General features: G+C 36.0%; 1 protein-coding gene across 3 annotated transcripts; it reads left to right on the forward strand.

Annotated features, from left to right (window-relative positions):
- Window positions 1-4,922: 4,922 nt before the first annotated feature.
- On the forward strand, window positions 4,923-14,830 carry LOC121976788. Of its 3 annotated transcripts, XM_042529134.1 has the most exons (8): window positions 4,923-5,267; window positions 6,006-6,043; window positions 6,164-6,235; window positions 8,847-9,323; window positions 11,722-11,955; window positions 12,034-12,339; window positions 13,374-13,448; window positions 13,865-14,830. In XM_042529134.1, the coding sequence occupies exons 3-8, from the start codon at window positions 6,224-6,226 to the stop codon at window positions 14,729-14,731; spliced, it is 1,971 nt and encodes a 656-aa protein (XP_042385068.1). In that variant the 5' UTR covers window positions 4,923-5,267; window positions 6,006-6,043; window positions 6,164-6,223; the 3' UTR covers window positions 14,732-14,830. The 3 variants fall into 3 exon arrangements, with proteins under 3 accessions (XP_042385068.1, XP_042385069.1, XP_042385067.1); XM_042529135.1 differs by having other exon boundaries at window positions 6,006-6,235; XM_042529133.1 differs by lacking the exons at window positions 6,006-6,043; window positions 6,164-6,235.
- Window positions 14,831-15,080: the final 250 nt, after the last annotated feature.

Genomic DNA, 15,080 nt, shown 5'->3' on the forward strand with positions numbered 1-15,080 from the left:
AAGCTTCTTCCAAAAGCTTTGCCACCAAGTGCGAGATTTTCTTTTGTAACCTTGAATCTTGACTACCTTCGTTGAGATTAGATAATAAAGGTTGGAAAGATCCAACTGCGTATCTCGGCTGATCTTCTGTTGCTACTTTTCAAAATCGAGTTATAGTAGTTTTCTGTAAGAGTTTCTCATAGACAGCACCAATTTGATGACTCCTTTTTCCACTAGCTCGGGCTCCTCCTCCGCAAGCTCTCCCTTTCTATACAACTTCATAGATCTGAGAAAGTGACACCGGTTATAGTCGGGCAGGCTCATCCAGCGCGGTCCCTCTGACGCGTAAGTTAGTGATCAATGGGAAGTCAAAGAGAATAAAGAACTTAAAGAAAGAGTTGTCTCTGCTTGTTAAAAAAAAAATCATCGTACCTAAAAGCTACCATCTGAAGTGCATATATAGTTGTTAGAAGAAATCTTCAAATTACTTGTCTTCATGCCTTTTTAGTACTTCTTCCCGCCTAAACTAGTGAGGATGCAGTCCTAATGGTTCGTTCCATACTCTCAATCCTTGACTGTCGTGTAAAGTGAAGAGGGCTCCTAGGGAACCGCCTCTAACAACCACTACTCATATGTTATTTACTATTTACCGCGTATTATGAAGAAGGAATCAAGAAAACCGCCTCTGATGTCCAACGCCTTGAACATCTATCCATTTAGTTATCGTCACATGTTGATAATCAAAAGCTTGATGATGAAAGACTCGCTTAATAATATTGCTTTGTGAATCCCAATGTTATTGCCCTGTAAACTTTTAGCATTATTGCTCGGCTATTCTTCATAAGGTTGATCTGCAGAACGTAGAGTTATTGCTTGGCTCATAAGATTACTCTGTGGGATGTAGAGTTATTGCTCAGTGAACTTCATAAGATTACTCCGTGGCAGTGGCGTAGCTAAAATTTGCATTCAAGGGGGTGAATGCAAGCTGACCACGACACACTACTGAGGTCACGCCCAACCTCGCCATCTCACTGCAAGGCCGCAACCAAGGAAAGACCTCACTGTGAGGCTATGGCCAAAGCGAGACCTCGCTGTGAGGCCACCACCAAACAGTCACTAAGAGAGGAGAGGGAGCAGGAGAAGATCGTGCATACCGACGAGATGCATGCCAGTGCTGGAGATCGAAGAGGAGAGGAGAGGAGCATGTCAAAGATTGGAGAGAAGGTCGATCAGGGAGGAAGATTTTAGGGCGCTGGGAAGAAAAATTGAGAATAAAAACCTTAATTAGAAAGTTAATTAGTGACGGAAACTTAATTGAGTTGCTAAAATAGAGACGAAAATTTATTTTGTTGCTAAAATAGCGAGGGAATTAAGTTTTCATAGTTAATTAAATAGGTTAAATAAGTATAGAGATGGAATTGACAACGAAATTTAATTTTTGTCGCTAAATTACTGACCATAATTTATTTAAGTCGCTAATTAGTGACGAAAATTAAATTCGTCGTTAATTACAGGTTTTCTTGTAGTGAATTATATGATGAGAAATAATAAATGATAAGATTTAATTGATCAAATTTTGATCAATGAAATTGATCACTTTTATATAACAATCAAACATTAAATGCATAGGAGATCTCAATATCTACAAATATTTGTTATACTTAACTAGAAAATAAATTATAAATATATGAAAAATTAACACTATATGCTTTTTCAACACTTAAATTCATAATCAAAAGAGATAAAGCAAAAAAACTTTACCTCAATCAAAACGTGTTTGCTGTGGAGCGTCGGCAAAGCGACGATGGCAGCACTGCAGCAAATGACAACGGTTGGTGATAGCGGCGATAGCAACGTGGATGACAACAACATCAATGTACGGCAAAGAATTTTAAGGGTAAAATTAAGATTAGAAAAAGAATAATAAGAGGATTATGAGAGGAAGAAGATCACAGGAGATAAAAAAGGAGAGGGGATTAGGAGAAGGAAGAAAACACAGCAATGGGAGAGAGAAAAACAAATATTGAGAGAGAAAAAAAGATTGGTGGAAAGAGAGAAAAAAAGGTTTAGGTTCTTGCTTATTTTAATTGAATATTTTATGAAAAAATTCAAAAAAATTTAGAATTTATAACTAAATCTTTTTTTTTTAAAAAAAATTACTGTATTAATTTTTTCTCCCAAAATTTTAGAGGAGACGGTCGCACCCCCTCGGCCCCATGTAGCTACGCCCTTGCTCCATGAGATGCAGAGTTATTGCTCGGCGAATCTCATAAAGTTACTCTGCGGGACACAGATTTATTGTTTGGTAAGAACATAGAGTTATTGCTTAGCAAACCATAAAAACATTGTTCTGTGAATCTCCATGCGGTTACTTTATGGAAACATGATTTTATTGCTCAGCAGACCTTTAACGTCGCTTGGTGGTACATCGCCCTGCATGCTTTGATAATATTATCTGGCCATATTTATTGAGCTGCAAAGGAGGAACTCAACTATATCGTTCGGAAGAATCTACTGCATCTTGAGATAAATCCGATCACCATAAATATGAAAATTTATGATTTGCATATTCCCACGTGACCTTAAGATCATATTAACTTGTCTTGTTCTTTTACAGCCGGAAATAAGTGTCCCTGCTGGGAGTGTTTCATTTACTGATTCTCATCCAGAAAGACATGACAGGATATGTCATCATTGGAAAAGTGCAATAGAATGCCAGATCAAGCTATCCTATGTGACCCCAGGTCAAGGTATCTGGAATACATGCTGCACTATCCTTTGATCATTCTCAACTATCACATAAGTTGATGATGAATGATGTTATCATGGACAATGAACAGCTAAAGGTACTTAGTTGACATATGTGTTTCTTCATTCCTTGTGTAGGTAACCTAATCTCTAATCTGGATGTTTCATGGATTCCAGGACATTCAGTTAAGGGATTCAGAACTAACGGTTCAATCTCAGAAGCTCAATCTTTGTCAGCTAATGAACAAATAGTTTTGGAATCCACCGCCAGTGATCACAAAGAAGATACTAACACTAGAAAGTGTGAAAAGGCTTCCTTTGAGATTTTGATTTCAGCAAAATTTGCTCTGTTGTGTGATTTTCTTTGGGGATCTTTGATGAGAACATGACCAAATCTTTTTTAGACTTTAGCCTGATTGATTCAAAATTGAAAAGTGGTGATTATGAGCAGTCAGCAGAGTTCTTTAACCAGGATGTCGGTCCCAACATCTTGCAGACGACTATCAAGACTACTATCAAGCAACTCGAACCCTTTTTTTGTGGATCTGCTGATATACTAACCAAACGTTCCTCATTCTTCATATATGGAATAAAGTGCAAAAAAATTGGTGAAAAAGATGACTACTTTAGCTTCAAACTTGTCCTCTTGTCATAAACAGGTCAACAACCTATCTTGTTTGGTTTTTTATTTTCAACCTATTGGAATGTTAGATGGATATTGTTATTACTTTCTTGCATCCAACTATGCTCCTAGATTCATAATTTAGAAATGTAATTTTAGTTTGTGATGCAATTCACCATTTTTCCTGTACTGACTACTCTATCAGAGAGATCCCTAATGGAAGCTAAGAAAAAAGTTGATGAAGTTTGTGTGACAGAAGAAGATTTCGATAAGAATGGAAACGGGATCAAGACAGCTATCGATTCTGGAGATATTTCAGTCCCCAGTATGGAGTCTGCAGATCCGGTTGAACCATTCAAAACTCTTAATTCACGCTTGTGCAAGATATGCCTATAATCATAGAGATTATAAGAGCTGAGAACAAAGAGGTGCTTAACGATTATGTAAAATCAAACAAAATTATAAATTATAATCCACATAGGCAATCAAAGAATAAAGAAAGAAAGAAGCAACTGACCGAATCTTTGCCCACAAAGTTGGCCACTTAAAGAAAAATAAAACAATCCATGGAAATTAGAGGATTATTCAGGTTTAAGAGTCCTCGATGTGTTCACATTCTAAGAGTGCTCAATGTCTCATGATTATGAGCACCTTCGTATATTGGAAATTGTGTCTCTCATGAGCTAATCATGCACAACATCTGATCTGTGAGACCATATTCATGTACTTGGAATGGTGGTAAAAAGAAATGATGATTCTTATGCAACAAAGGTTTAAATCTCACTCAGGATATTTTCATGTGGAATTTAAATCACCGGTGAAATTAGGGTCTTGTGTCAGGATCCATCTCTTATTCTCGAATTTATTTAATGATCGATTTATAAGGTCAAACTGCTTCCTTAAAAAAAAACATGGATCCTCATATCCGTAAAAATTACGGATCAGAGGATGATCTATTTTGATGGACCCATCACTTAAAAAGATGAGGTTCATCATAATTCACTAATCATAAGTAATGGATCATCCTCCGATACACAATATGTAGACTAGAAGATCTCGTTTATCATTAAAATTATTTGGACTAATATCTAGATTAAAAAAAATTGAAAATGTTGCCCTAGAATAAATAGTTTATTCTTTTATGCGACTAAAAAATTTTCATAGAATACTAAATAATTGGACGATACTTTAAGATAATGTGATTAATTGTATAGATATCGTATGTAAAGACCATCACAATTATACGAGAGTTATACATGCTAACTTAGAACATTTCCAATGCAAGATTTGTGAGAGGTTTTTAAAATAAAAAAAGTTGAATAAAAAAGTTTAAATCATTATAGATATGAAATTTGAGGTTTATAGTTCAAGAGTAGTAGTGAAAATTCAAACTTGCTCTTTTGTATTAAATCGATGCAAATGTATGGAGCCATACAACAATATACTATGAATTATACCATAACAAAACTTATTTAAAATTTTAACCATTTGAGATGTTTCAATGAGATTTTATAATATTGATATGGCATAGAGTTTTAACAATTGGAGATGCATGCATTAGTATAAATTCCGTGGCTCATTTGGCAAACATTTCTTTCCGATTTGTTGGAAATAAATAAATCCACGCAGCCCAAAGTTTAGGGTTTCTTAATCCTTCTTAAGAAACCTTCTCAGAGTTGCAATCTTTCTCATCTGATACTTTCTCTCGGTTTTCCTCATGCATCCATCTTTGGATCTGGCTGCAGGTAGGTGAGCTCAGCCTAGACCCTAGTTCGGGAAGGAGGAGCGTTTTGTCTTTGATATGGAGACGGAAAGCGCTGAGTGTAATGGGTCCGTGAAGCTTGGAATATCGCCAAGTGATGATTTGATCACTCACAAGAGGCGGAGGGAGGATGGATCCAGTGCGGATGCTACTAAGGTTTGGTTGCGTCGTCCTTTCTTACATTTCTCGAACTCATTGATCAAATAATTGTTTTCCCCCCACATGTCGTGATGATTTCATAATTACCGGAGCAACATGGTTGGTCTTAAGATCTCGTGGATTTATTGTGTCTGTGTGTCCTTTGTCTTTATCGCTTTGCCTCAAGTATTTTTGATACACGCATTCAAGTTTTTTTTTTTCTTCTAGAATTTGGTTGTTTTAATGCATTTTGGTATCTTCATCTGGCGTATTAGCCTTCACTTGTGGACAAGTGTAATTGAGAAATGGGTTTTGTTATTCATGAAGAGATAACTTTGTTGCAAGAAGTGAGAGATTAGTCGTTGCTTGATGTATTATTTCTTTTAATTTTCCTAGGTTGACCGAATTGTTATAGTGATTAGGCACAGGTATTCAAGTTCTTTAAAATAATTAGTGTTTAAATTAATGTAAGTGCCGGATGGAACACTACTAGGTAGTGGGGGTTCAAAAACTAAAAATGGATTATACGCAAACTAAAAGTAAGGTAAGCATAAGTTTGGGTTTTTCCATAAAACATAGAGTGCATATTAGCTACTGAATGAATGCCATATATAATGGAATTCATCAAGCAAGCGCTGAAGTTTCCCTAGTTGAATCCTGTTCTAGGGCCATAGTTGCCTGGTGTTTTGCAGAATTCTATGCTTACATGCTGCTTTATTATGCTCTTTTTTTTAATGGCTATATGGTCTGTGTTAGGTACTCAAGTATGTTGCACTCCGCGTGTATGCAATTAGGTAACATTCTTTAATAGTTTATTAGGAAAGCTAGATACGTTGGTTAGTTTAAAATTAAATTGGATTGGTTATTGGTATGACTAAATGGAGAACAACTGTATGTCAAATGTCTCAAATCAGGCACTGGAGTTAGTATGTCTCTAATATGCCGATTCAGCATAGACCGATAAATCAAGGCTGATGCATGCATTTGTAAGTTATATTTGTTTTGAAGTTTGTTGTATGCTTGATATATTAGATTTATGCCAAGCCCACACTAATGTTTCATGTTTGTTTGTTGGTATCTTTTGAATTATAAAGTTTCTGATGCTGGAACAGAAGAGATATTTTAATCTTTTTATTATTCTTGTCAAGTTATGATTTTAGGGTTATTTTTGTGTTTCGCAGGGTTAGGGTTTAAGTCTATTTAAACATATGTTTGGGTTGATGTAAGACAGTTTTGGTTTAATTCTATTTTGAGCCGCTGTCTCCTTCGTGGAACAAGGTATTTTATCTATTTCTTGGTATTTTCTTTCGAATCAATAGGGATAAGATCCGGTATTCATGTGTGAATCAACGGAGTCGATAGTATCTGGTGCGTCAGAGCCGGATTGATCTTGTGATCATGCCGCCGAGAAGACAACAACGTGTTGATAATGTTGACAATGTGTGTGAACGCAATTTGGAACAACGATTTCGAGAGATGTTGGACGAATGGGTGGCACGGGTTGAAGGGGTCGTGGAATGATTTGCTGACAAGATGGCAACGATGTTCGAGAACCAAATTGGCATAAATCCGGTCCATCGTCATCACCGAGCAAACTCGGATGTGGGAACGGGATGATGTGGAGGAGGATATCAACTTAGATGACAAGATCAAAATAGTCGGTGACCCAATCCATGACGATGATGATGGAGAAGAGGATCTGGTTATTGTCACTGATGAGGACCGGCATTATTGCCTCCCTTCCATGGAAGAGCAAGATTGGAGTGAAGAGGCTATGCAGCCAGTAGGGGATTGTAGAGCTGTTTTTGGATGTTGTTTTGTTAAATATGCAACTTCCGACGAGGCAGCTGTTTTTGGATGTTGTTTTGTTAAATATGCAACTTCCGACGAGGCCGATAGAGCCATCAGGGCTTTACATAATCGGTATACTACTATACTTTACCTGAAGAACAAGACCTATTCAGGTAAGATATGCTGATGGAGACAGAAATCATCCTAGTGCTGCTGATGACAAATTATTCGTTGCATCGCTGAACAAGCATGCCACTCCAAAGGAGATTGAGGATACTTTTTCTCCATATGGACGAGTTGAAGATGTCTACATAATGAGAGATGCATTAAATCAAAATCGTGGTTGTGGCTTTGTTAAATTCTCAAATAGAGAGATGGCAGTTGCAACTTTGAATGCTCTTAATGGAACTTTTGTGATGAGGGGATGTGATCAATCTTTGGTTGTTCGATTTGCTGATGCTAAGCGGCCTAGGACTGCGGACAAGAGGAATGGACCTGCATTTGGTGGACCTGGTCTTAGTCCTCGATCTGATGCCGCATTAGTTATCAGCCAACAGCTAATCTGGATAAACCAAGAAATGGGAGTAAAACAGCTGATTCTTGGCGGTCACCAAGTCCTGATTCCTTCGGTCCAGCTTCTCAGTCTAATCCATATGGATCTGGAGATACCTTGCAAGTCAAAGGTGACCCCATTGCAACAACTTCAGATCCTGGCATTTATGGACCAGCTGCTGTTTCGAATACTGAGCCAGTCTCAAGTCTTTCAGTGGCACCATCACAGCAGGGATTCAATCCTTCAATGACAGCAGCTGCTTCATTTGGTGCCCATCAAATATCACAATTGCAAAAGCCAATGATAGACCCACAAACTTCCCATTGCCTCCTCATAGGGCAATGAATTTTTATACATATGGATCTCACTTATTAAATCAGTCAGCAACAACACCTAATAGCAGCCCTCTCACTTTTGCCGAATTGATGCTGAAGGATCTTCCTCCTGGACTACCACCTGAACTCAAGGACGAGTTCTTTTCAACTCGGGAAGAATGATGCTGGAACAGAAGAGACATTTTAATCTTTTTATTATTCTTGTCAAGTTAGGGTTTTAGGGGTATTTTTGTGTTTTGCAGGATTAGGGTTTAAGTCTATTTAAACATAGGTTTGGGTTGATGTAAGATAGTTTTGGTTTAATACTATTTTTAGCCGTTGTCTCCTTCGTGGAACGATGAGTTTTCCCTTCTTGGTATTCTTTCTTCAAATCAACAGGGATTAGAAGTATCAATTCTGATATTTGTGCGCGAATCAACAGAGTCGATAGTATCCGCTCTGTCACTTTCTAATCTAAGTATCATCTTCTCATGTAAACTATAGCATTTTTGGAAGTTATAGTTATGCTTTTATAGGTGGTATAATAATGCCTAAAACATGTTAACAAAAATGTTAAAAACCACTACAAAATTGATAATTGTCGATCCAGTATCATTGACTCATGTCTATTATTGATCTTATATTTGTTTGACTGAGAAGATTCAGTGTTGGTATGGACTAAGGTGTTTAAACATTGGTTTGTATACTTTTATTTTTAGACAATGTTACTACTTTGAATAATTTATATGCTCATAAACTAGTAATTTCTTGGTAAAATATATTAGTTAAGAAGTTCATCTCAGTTGGGATTTCTAATTTATATTTCTAGTTGTATAATCCTGGTATAACATGTATGTTTGTGAGAAAATATATGTATGTTTTGATTTATTTTTTCATTTTCAAAATAAAGTTCAATTGATTCTGTATGCTGTTATGTAGGTTTTGGAAACACCTGGTAGAAATAGGGATATTGGGTGGAACCATTGCGTCAGAGTTGGAGAAGGGAAGTGGTCTTGCTTGAAGTGTAACTGGTGTGGCTCTTCAATTCGTTCAATAACTAAGATTAAGTATCATCTTGCTGGTGAATGGGGAATCTATAAGTGCCCAAAGGTTCCAGCTAAAGTTAGGAAGTCCATAATGAATCACCTGGCCGAGATGAGAATGCGCAATAAAAACAACAGGCTAGCACAAAACCGTAGATTTGATGAAGCACAGATGAGTAATCCTTGTAAAGATGATATAGTTTATGTGGTTTCCACAAAAGGTGACAAGGAGATTCAGGTGGAAAGTGCTGGGATATTCAATCTAAAAGCGGATAAGCAATTTGAGAACACTAAAGCGGCTACTAAATCATCGAAGAGTGCTGATCAACATTCAGGGACGGCTTCCCTGCTATCTAAGACTGACATGATTAAGGTAATGTCTTTAATATGAACCGTGTATCTTTGTTTCTTTCCTCCATTCAAGTTTGGTTACTTATGCCTTTTAGCTTTATATTTTTACATTGTTTTGCTTGGGTGGTCATTTCCACAATTTTTATCCTGTAGAAATAATTTTACCGATCTCACTTACTGGGATAAGGCTTGGTTGTTGTTGTTGTTATTGTTGATGTTGTTGTTGATGAAACTAATTTTATTGAAAACATGACTTTGCACACTTATTATGTTTTTCTGGTGATTACTTGGGTGAAATATAGCTTGCGTTGATTGGTCAGTGTAAACTAGGGTTGAGCAACTTTATCTTTGATGATTGATTTCTTCATTCTCTTATGATTACTCTTAACAATTTTTAAACTTGGGTTGAGCAACTTAATCTCTTTGTGGATTGATTTTATCATCTTCAGAGTGATAATGTTTAATAATTTTATATGGTGATATAGTTTTCATGTATAATATACATTCTTAGTTTCAAATTGGGGTTAGTCTGTTCTGTTTCAATCATAGAATTTTGATGATGAATACTAAAAGCCTTCTTTTGTCAATACTGGCTCTCCTTTGACATTCCTTATGTGATATCAAATTATCACTCTACCATTACCCTTCTTACTGTCTTTTTGAATATCAACATTGCTATCCTTTAACTGGCTGTAGACCAAATTACACATGATGGTCATGGCCAGCAATATTTGTACTTCAGAAAGGCTCATCTTCCATTTTTAGTGACATGATGATAACTAATGGCTGGTTACTTTAGATTCCTCTCCGTTTTACTCTTTATGTCTGCCACTTCTCTCCACTGTTTCTTCCCGATTTCTGCATTCTTTGTTTCCTTTTCCAGACAAATTGTCTGCTCAGGATTAGTAAGAGATCCATTCAAATGATCGTTTCTAATTTTTATCGAGATAATTTCTTCCTATTTTTCTTTGATGGTACTAATCTCAAGGTTGACTAATTTAGGAAACTACTAGGTATGCTTCTGAGCAAGGACAAAATCTAAAAAGTTATATAAAGTGATATAATCATGTTCCAGGGTGTCTCCTAGCTGACTGGTAACTTGCGTCCAGTTATTAAATTTAAATGATAAATAATTTTTACAATGTAAAGATACTTAGTTTGAATCATCAAAAATAGGGATAGTGGCCTATCATTGTGCTTCCCAGTTCAGGGAAAATGGTGCATATAGACAAGTCAGCTCTTAGAACTTTGCACCTTATGGCTTCTTGTTGTCATCTCTGTCAAAGAAGAGATTGACATTGCAAATGGGCGACTTCTCATTTAGGAGAGAATCATGAGACATAGGTAATTTGTTCATATACTAAAATTTTGATCCTGCCATTTCAATTGTCTCCTGGGATTTTCTTGATAATCTATCTATCTATCTATCCATCTATCTATCTATCAATCTCTCTCTCTATATATTGTTTGCTGGCCTATTCTCAATGATTTATTTTCTATTTTTGTTAATATATATTTTTTTGTGCGGCTCGTGTTGTTCCGTTGCTGTCAGGCTGAAATCAAAATTTTGTATATTGTGGTATGATCCCTCTAAATTAAAGTGTTGGACAATTAAGAAACAAGATAAAAACTTTAATGTAACATAGATGAACAATGGTAACATGAATGAGCAATGAAATTAGAAAAGAGAAAAGATAAGTAAAAATTATAGGAGATAACTATGTATAGCTCCAATGTATGATAAACTGAGAGAGAATGTGTTAAGATATCATGAAATATATAATAAATTTTATAGTAAGATATGTTGAATAAGTTAGAGTTGAAAATGTGAGGGGTAGAAGTAGATTAAAAAATTCTAGATGCAAAAGATTTGAATATTAATCACATTATAGCCTTGCATAAAATTCAATTAAAGTAAAAGAAATCCATTTAGTCAACTCTAAATACTTGGAACCATTTTTGTTTGATATGATGACATGGATTTTGATACTTGTGCTAATCAATTGGTACAATGTAATTGTAGAAGTTGGGGGTAGGAAAAAGGTGTATTGCATCATAACGAGAACTACTCATGCTAAATCCTAAGCTTAAAATACCAATGTGGTATTAAACCCACTACACCAATAAACCTATTAATCTAATTATTTAAAATACCTCTAATATCACTCAGGTTAGCTTATACGAATGAAAGCATCTCATTATTTTAAGGTACTGTTTAATATTTAGTGAGGATCCATTAAAATGGAGCTATAATACTTAAATGCAATGCAAGTTTCTGTTTCTCTCTATTGCTAACTGTATATTTATTGAATATTAAAATATATTGCTCTATATCATCAACAAAATCATTTATATGAAAATTCATGGTATGCAGATTCCCACGTGGCCTTACGTTATTAATTTGTCTTGTTCTTTTACAGCTGGAGATCATTGACCCTGCTGAGACTGTTTCATTTGCTGATTCTCATCCCGAAATACATGACAGGATATGTCGTCGTTGGAAAAGTGCAATAGAATGCCAGCTCAAGCTATCCTATGTGACCCCAGGTCAAGGTATCTGGAATACCCTCCATGCTGCATTATCCTTTGATAATTCTCAACTATCACATAAGTTGATGATGAATGATGTTATCATGGACAATGAACAGCTAAAGGTACTTAGTTGACATGTGTTTTCCTCATTCCTTGTGTAGGTAACCTAATCTCTAATCTGGATGTTTCATGGATTCCAGGACATTCAGTTAGGGGATTCAGGACTAAAGCTTCGATCTCAGAAGCTCAATTCTTTGTCAGCAAATGAACAAATAGTTTTGGAATCCACCGCTAGCTATCACGAAGATACTAACACTAGAAAGTGTGAAAAGGCTTTCCTTGAGATTTTGATTTCAGCAAAATTTGCTCTGTTGTGTGATTTTCTTTTGGGGATCTTTGATGAGAACATAACCAAATCTTTTTTAGACTTCAGCCTGATTGATTCAAAATTGAAAACTGGTGATTATGAGCAGTCAGCAGAGTTGTTTAACCAGGATGTTGAGCTGGTAATCCATTGGCGCATTTTCTTTTGGTTTCTCATGTGTTGTTAAATTGCCAATTTTGGCTTTTGTCGGAGTTGTCTTGCCTTTTGTAATATCTTATATACTTATAGGACTCTGATTGAGTAAGATTGATTTTAGCAAATTTTTTAAGACATTATTTTGATTTGTTCAATATTTTGAATATTTGCATCAACATGTTGATAGCTTATTATGCTCGTCAATCATTTAGTGACTTCTGAAGGGTCACATTGTTCTTTCTTCATTTGTTACTATAGTTTCATTGGTGCATTCATCCCACAGCAAGAAAAGCAGCATTAGGTTGTCAGTTTGTTTGGTGCCAATGGATGGGTTGCTGGTGCATTATCATGTCTAACATTTGATGTTCTATGCTCTTATACTTATGGTCTTTTCATAATTTGTGCCAGCCTGTTACTCTCAACTGTCCAGCAATTGTTGGATTAATTTATATGATCTCATGATACCCATGTCAACTGCATGTCTTCCCATGGGGATATCTCATCTACCAGGGCTGTTAATTGACTAGAATATTCTTCTTAAACTTTGTGTTCCATTGTAATATGTTTTGATGAAAAGAATCCAATATGTTCATTTCAAAATCATTGCTGTACTTGTTCTAAACATCACTAAGTTAGCTTTATGGGTATCAGGTTTCCTTTTATTATTCTGGCATTTCCTTAAACTTGCATATGCTTTATAAATGTGTTCTTACCGGTCTGAATCTACACCTCACATTTTATACTTAAGTCGTTACTTTAGATATTCATGCAATACATGTGCTATAAATCATGCATTTTTCCTAAGCCTTGTGCATTTCTAAGATGAAATTAATTTATCCTTTTTAATTTTTTTAGCCATGATCTTTCGTATGTTGATGCTTTAAAATTGGTTTTATTTGATTTTGTCCGAACAACTTGTAAATTAATATAAAGAAACTCCAACCCTTTTTTATGGAAAAAAATTCTTTAAATGTTGTGTGGATCTGCTGATATACTAACCAAACGTTTCTCATTCTTCAGATATGGAACAAAGTGCAAAAAATTGGTGAAAAGATGGCTACTTTAGCTTCAATCTTGTCCTCTTTTCATAAACAGGTCAACATCCTATCTTGTTTGGTTTTTTTTTATTTTCAACCTATTGGAATGTTAGATGGACATTTTTATTACTTTCTTGCATCCAAATATGCTTTTAGATTCATAATTTAGAAATGTAATTTTAGTTTGTATACATCTCTCTCTGAAGTATGCTGATAAGGAAGTTGTATTACATGTACTTACCTGCATATGCTTTTTATGTTATATTCCTTGCAATCAAATTTACTGTAACATTAAATTAGTAACCAGGTTGTGGAGAAGTTAAATGTAGCTCCTTGAGCTTAAAGCAGAGGTAGGTTTTTTTATATAACATTTGGTTAACTGGTAGAACCACTTAAGTTTTTGTAATTCGTGTTATGAAATTGTGGCCAATCAAATTCCTACTGCAGTTTTTCAGCTTCATGGTTCTTTTGCAGGAGATTGGTCAAGTAGGTGTCATACAGAAGAATTCCATTGTGCCTCATGCTACAAAACAGTTTCTTGTTGGACCAGATTGTTCCTCAAAACCGAATCATAAGGAGGCGTCTAATCCAAATTGTGCATCTATTTGTAACAAGCATGGGACTGAAGCAATACAGAAGAATTCACCAGATTGTTCCTCAAAACCGAATCATATGGAGGCATCTAATACAAATTGTGGATCTATTTGTAATAAGTGTGGAATCAGAGAGATCCCTAATCCAAGCTGGCACTGTGCTGCCTGTTCATCAACTGATAAAAATTCTGATCCAGTCTGCACAGATAATAAGAAAAAAATTGATGAAGTTTTTGTGACAGAAGAAGACCTCAATGAGAATGGAAGCAGGACCAATTCTGGAAAGACTTTAGTCTCCAGTATAGCAGAAGGGAGGGCTGAGTTCAGCCATCTATCGGAGCAATTGAACAACATTTCTCAGCAACTGAACTTCATGAGTGCCATCCAAGCCGAACTGGTTGTTGCCAAGGCCGGGCGTGAGGCAGCAGAGATGCAAGCAGCCGAGGAGAGAGGCAAGAGCGAACTGCTGGCCTCTGAGCTGGAATGTGCCAAAGTGGAGTTGATCAACTACAAGGCGGGTGAAGAAGGGCGATGGGCGAACCAAAAGAAAACCTTCTTGAAGTCGCCTGAGTTTTTTGATTTGCTTGGTGCCCGGTCTGCCTCTGTATTTGAGTACGGTTATAGATGTGCTATGAAACAATTTAGAGAAGCTGACTATCCACCTGACGGAACCTCGACCAGCTTCCTGGATCCTCAAACAACCCTCGCCAGCATCACCGATATCAGCAGAGCACAAACCCTATTTTGAACTTTTGACGCCTCTGCAACTCCCTGTATCATAGCTCATCTTCCAAGACAGTAGTTTCTTACTACTTTACAGCTAAATAAAAGAGATTTAATTGCCTAATTTCAGCATGATAATTTTTCCTAAAACAGAGTAAATAATGTGTGATGATTTATGATTTTGAACTGAACTTAAACTGAATTATACATATCTTCTTCGTGACGTAGAGGGTTTAAAGAAACAACCTTGTTAGTTGAATGGGCGGTGATTTATGATTTTGAACTTAACTTAAACTGAATTACACATACCTTCTCCGTGGCGTTGAGGGTTTAAAGAAACAACCTTGTTAGCTAAACCCTAGTTGTACAACAAA

This window comes from Zingiber officinale, chromosome 4B, assembly GCF_018446385.1.
Source record: "Zingiber officinale cultivar Zhangliang chromosome 4B, Zo_v1.1, whole genome shotgun sequence".
NCBI lineage: Eukaryota > Viridiplantae > Streptophyta > Magnoliopsida > Zingiberales > Zingiberaceae > Zingiber > Zingiber officinale.

What these genes read in the sequence shown, in the direction of transcription:
- LOC121976788 (XM_042529133.1), top strand. Translation starts at nt 5,151, where the DNA reads ATGGAGACGGAAAGCGCTGAGTGTAATGGGTCCGTGAAGCTTGGAATA. An exon ending in CCAGTGCGGATGCTACTAAG is followed by an intron (nt 5,268 to 8,846) that starts GTTTGGTTGCGT and finishes GCTGTTATGTAG; the next exon opens with GTTTTGGAAACACCTGGTAG. An exon ending in TGTCCTCTTTTCATAAACAG is followed by an intron (nt 13,449 to 13,864) that starts GTCAACATCCTA and finishes GTTCTTTTGCAG; the next exon opens with GAGATTGGTCAAGTAGGTGT.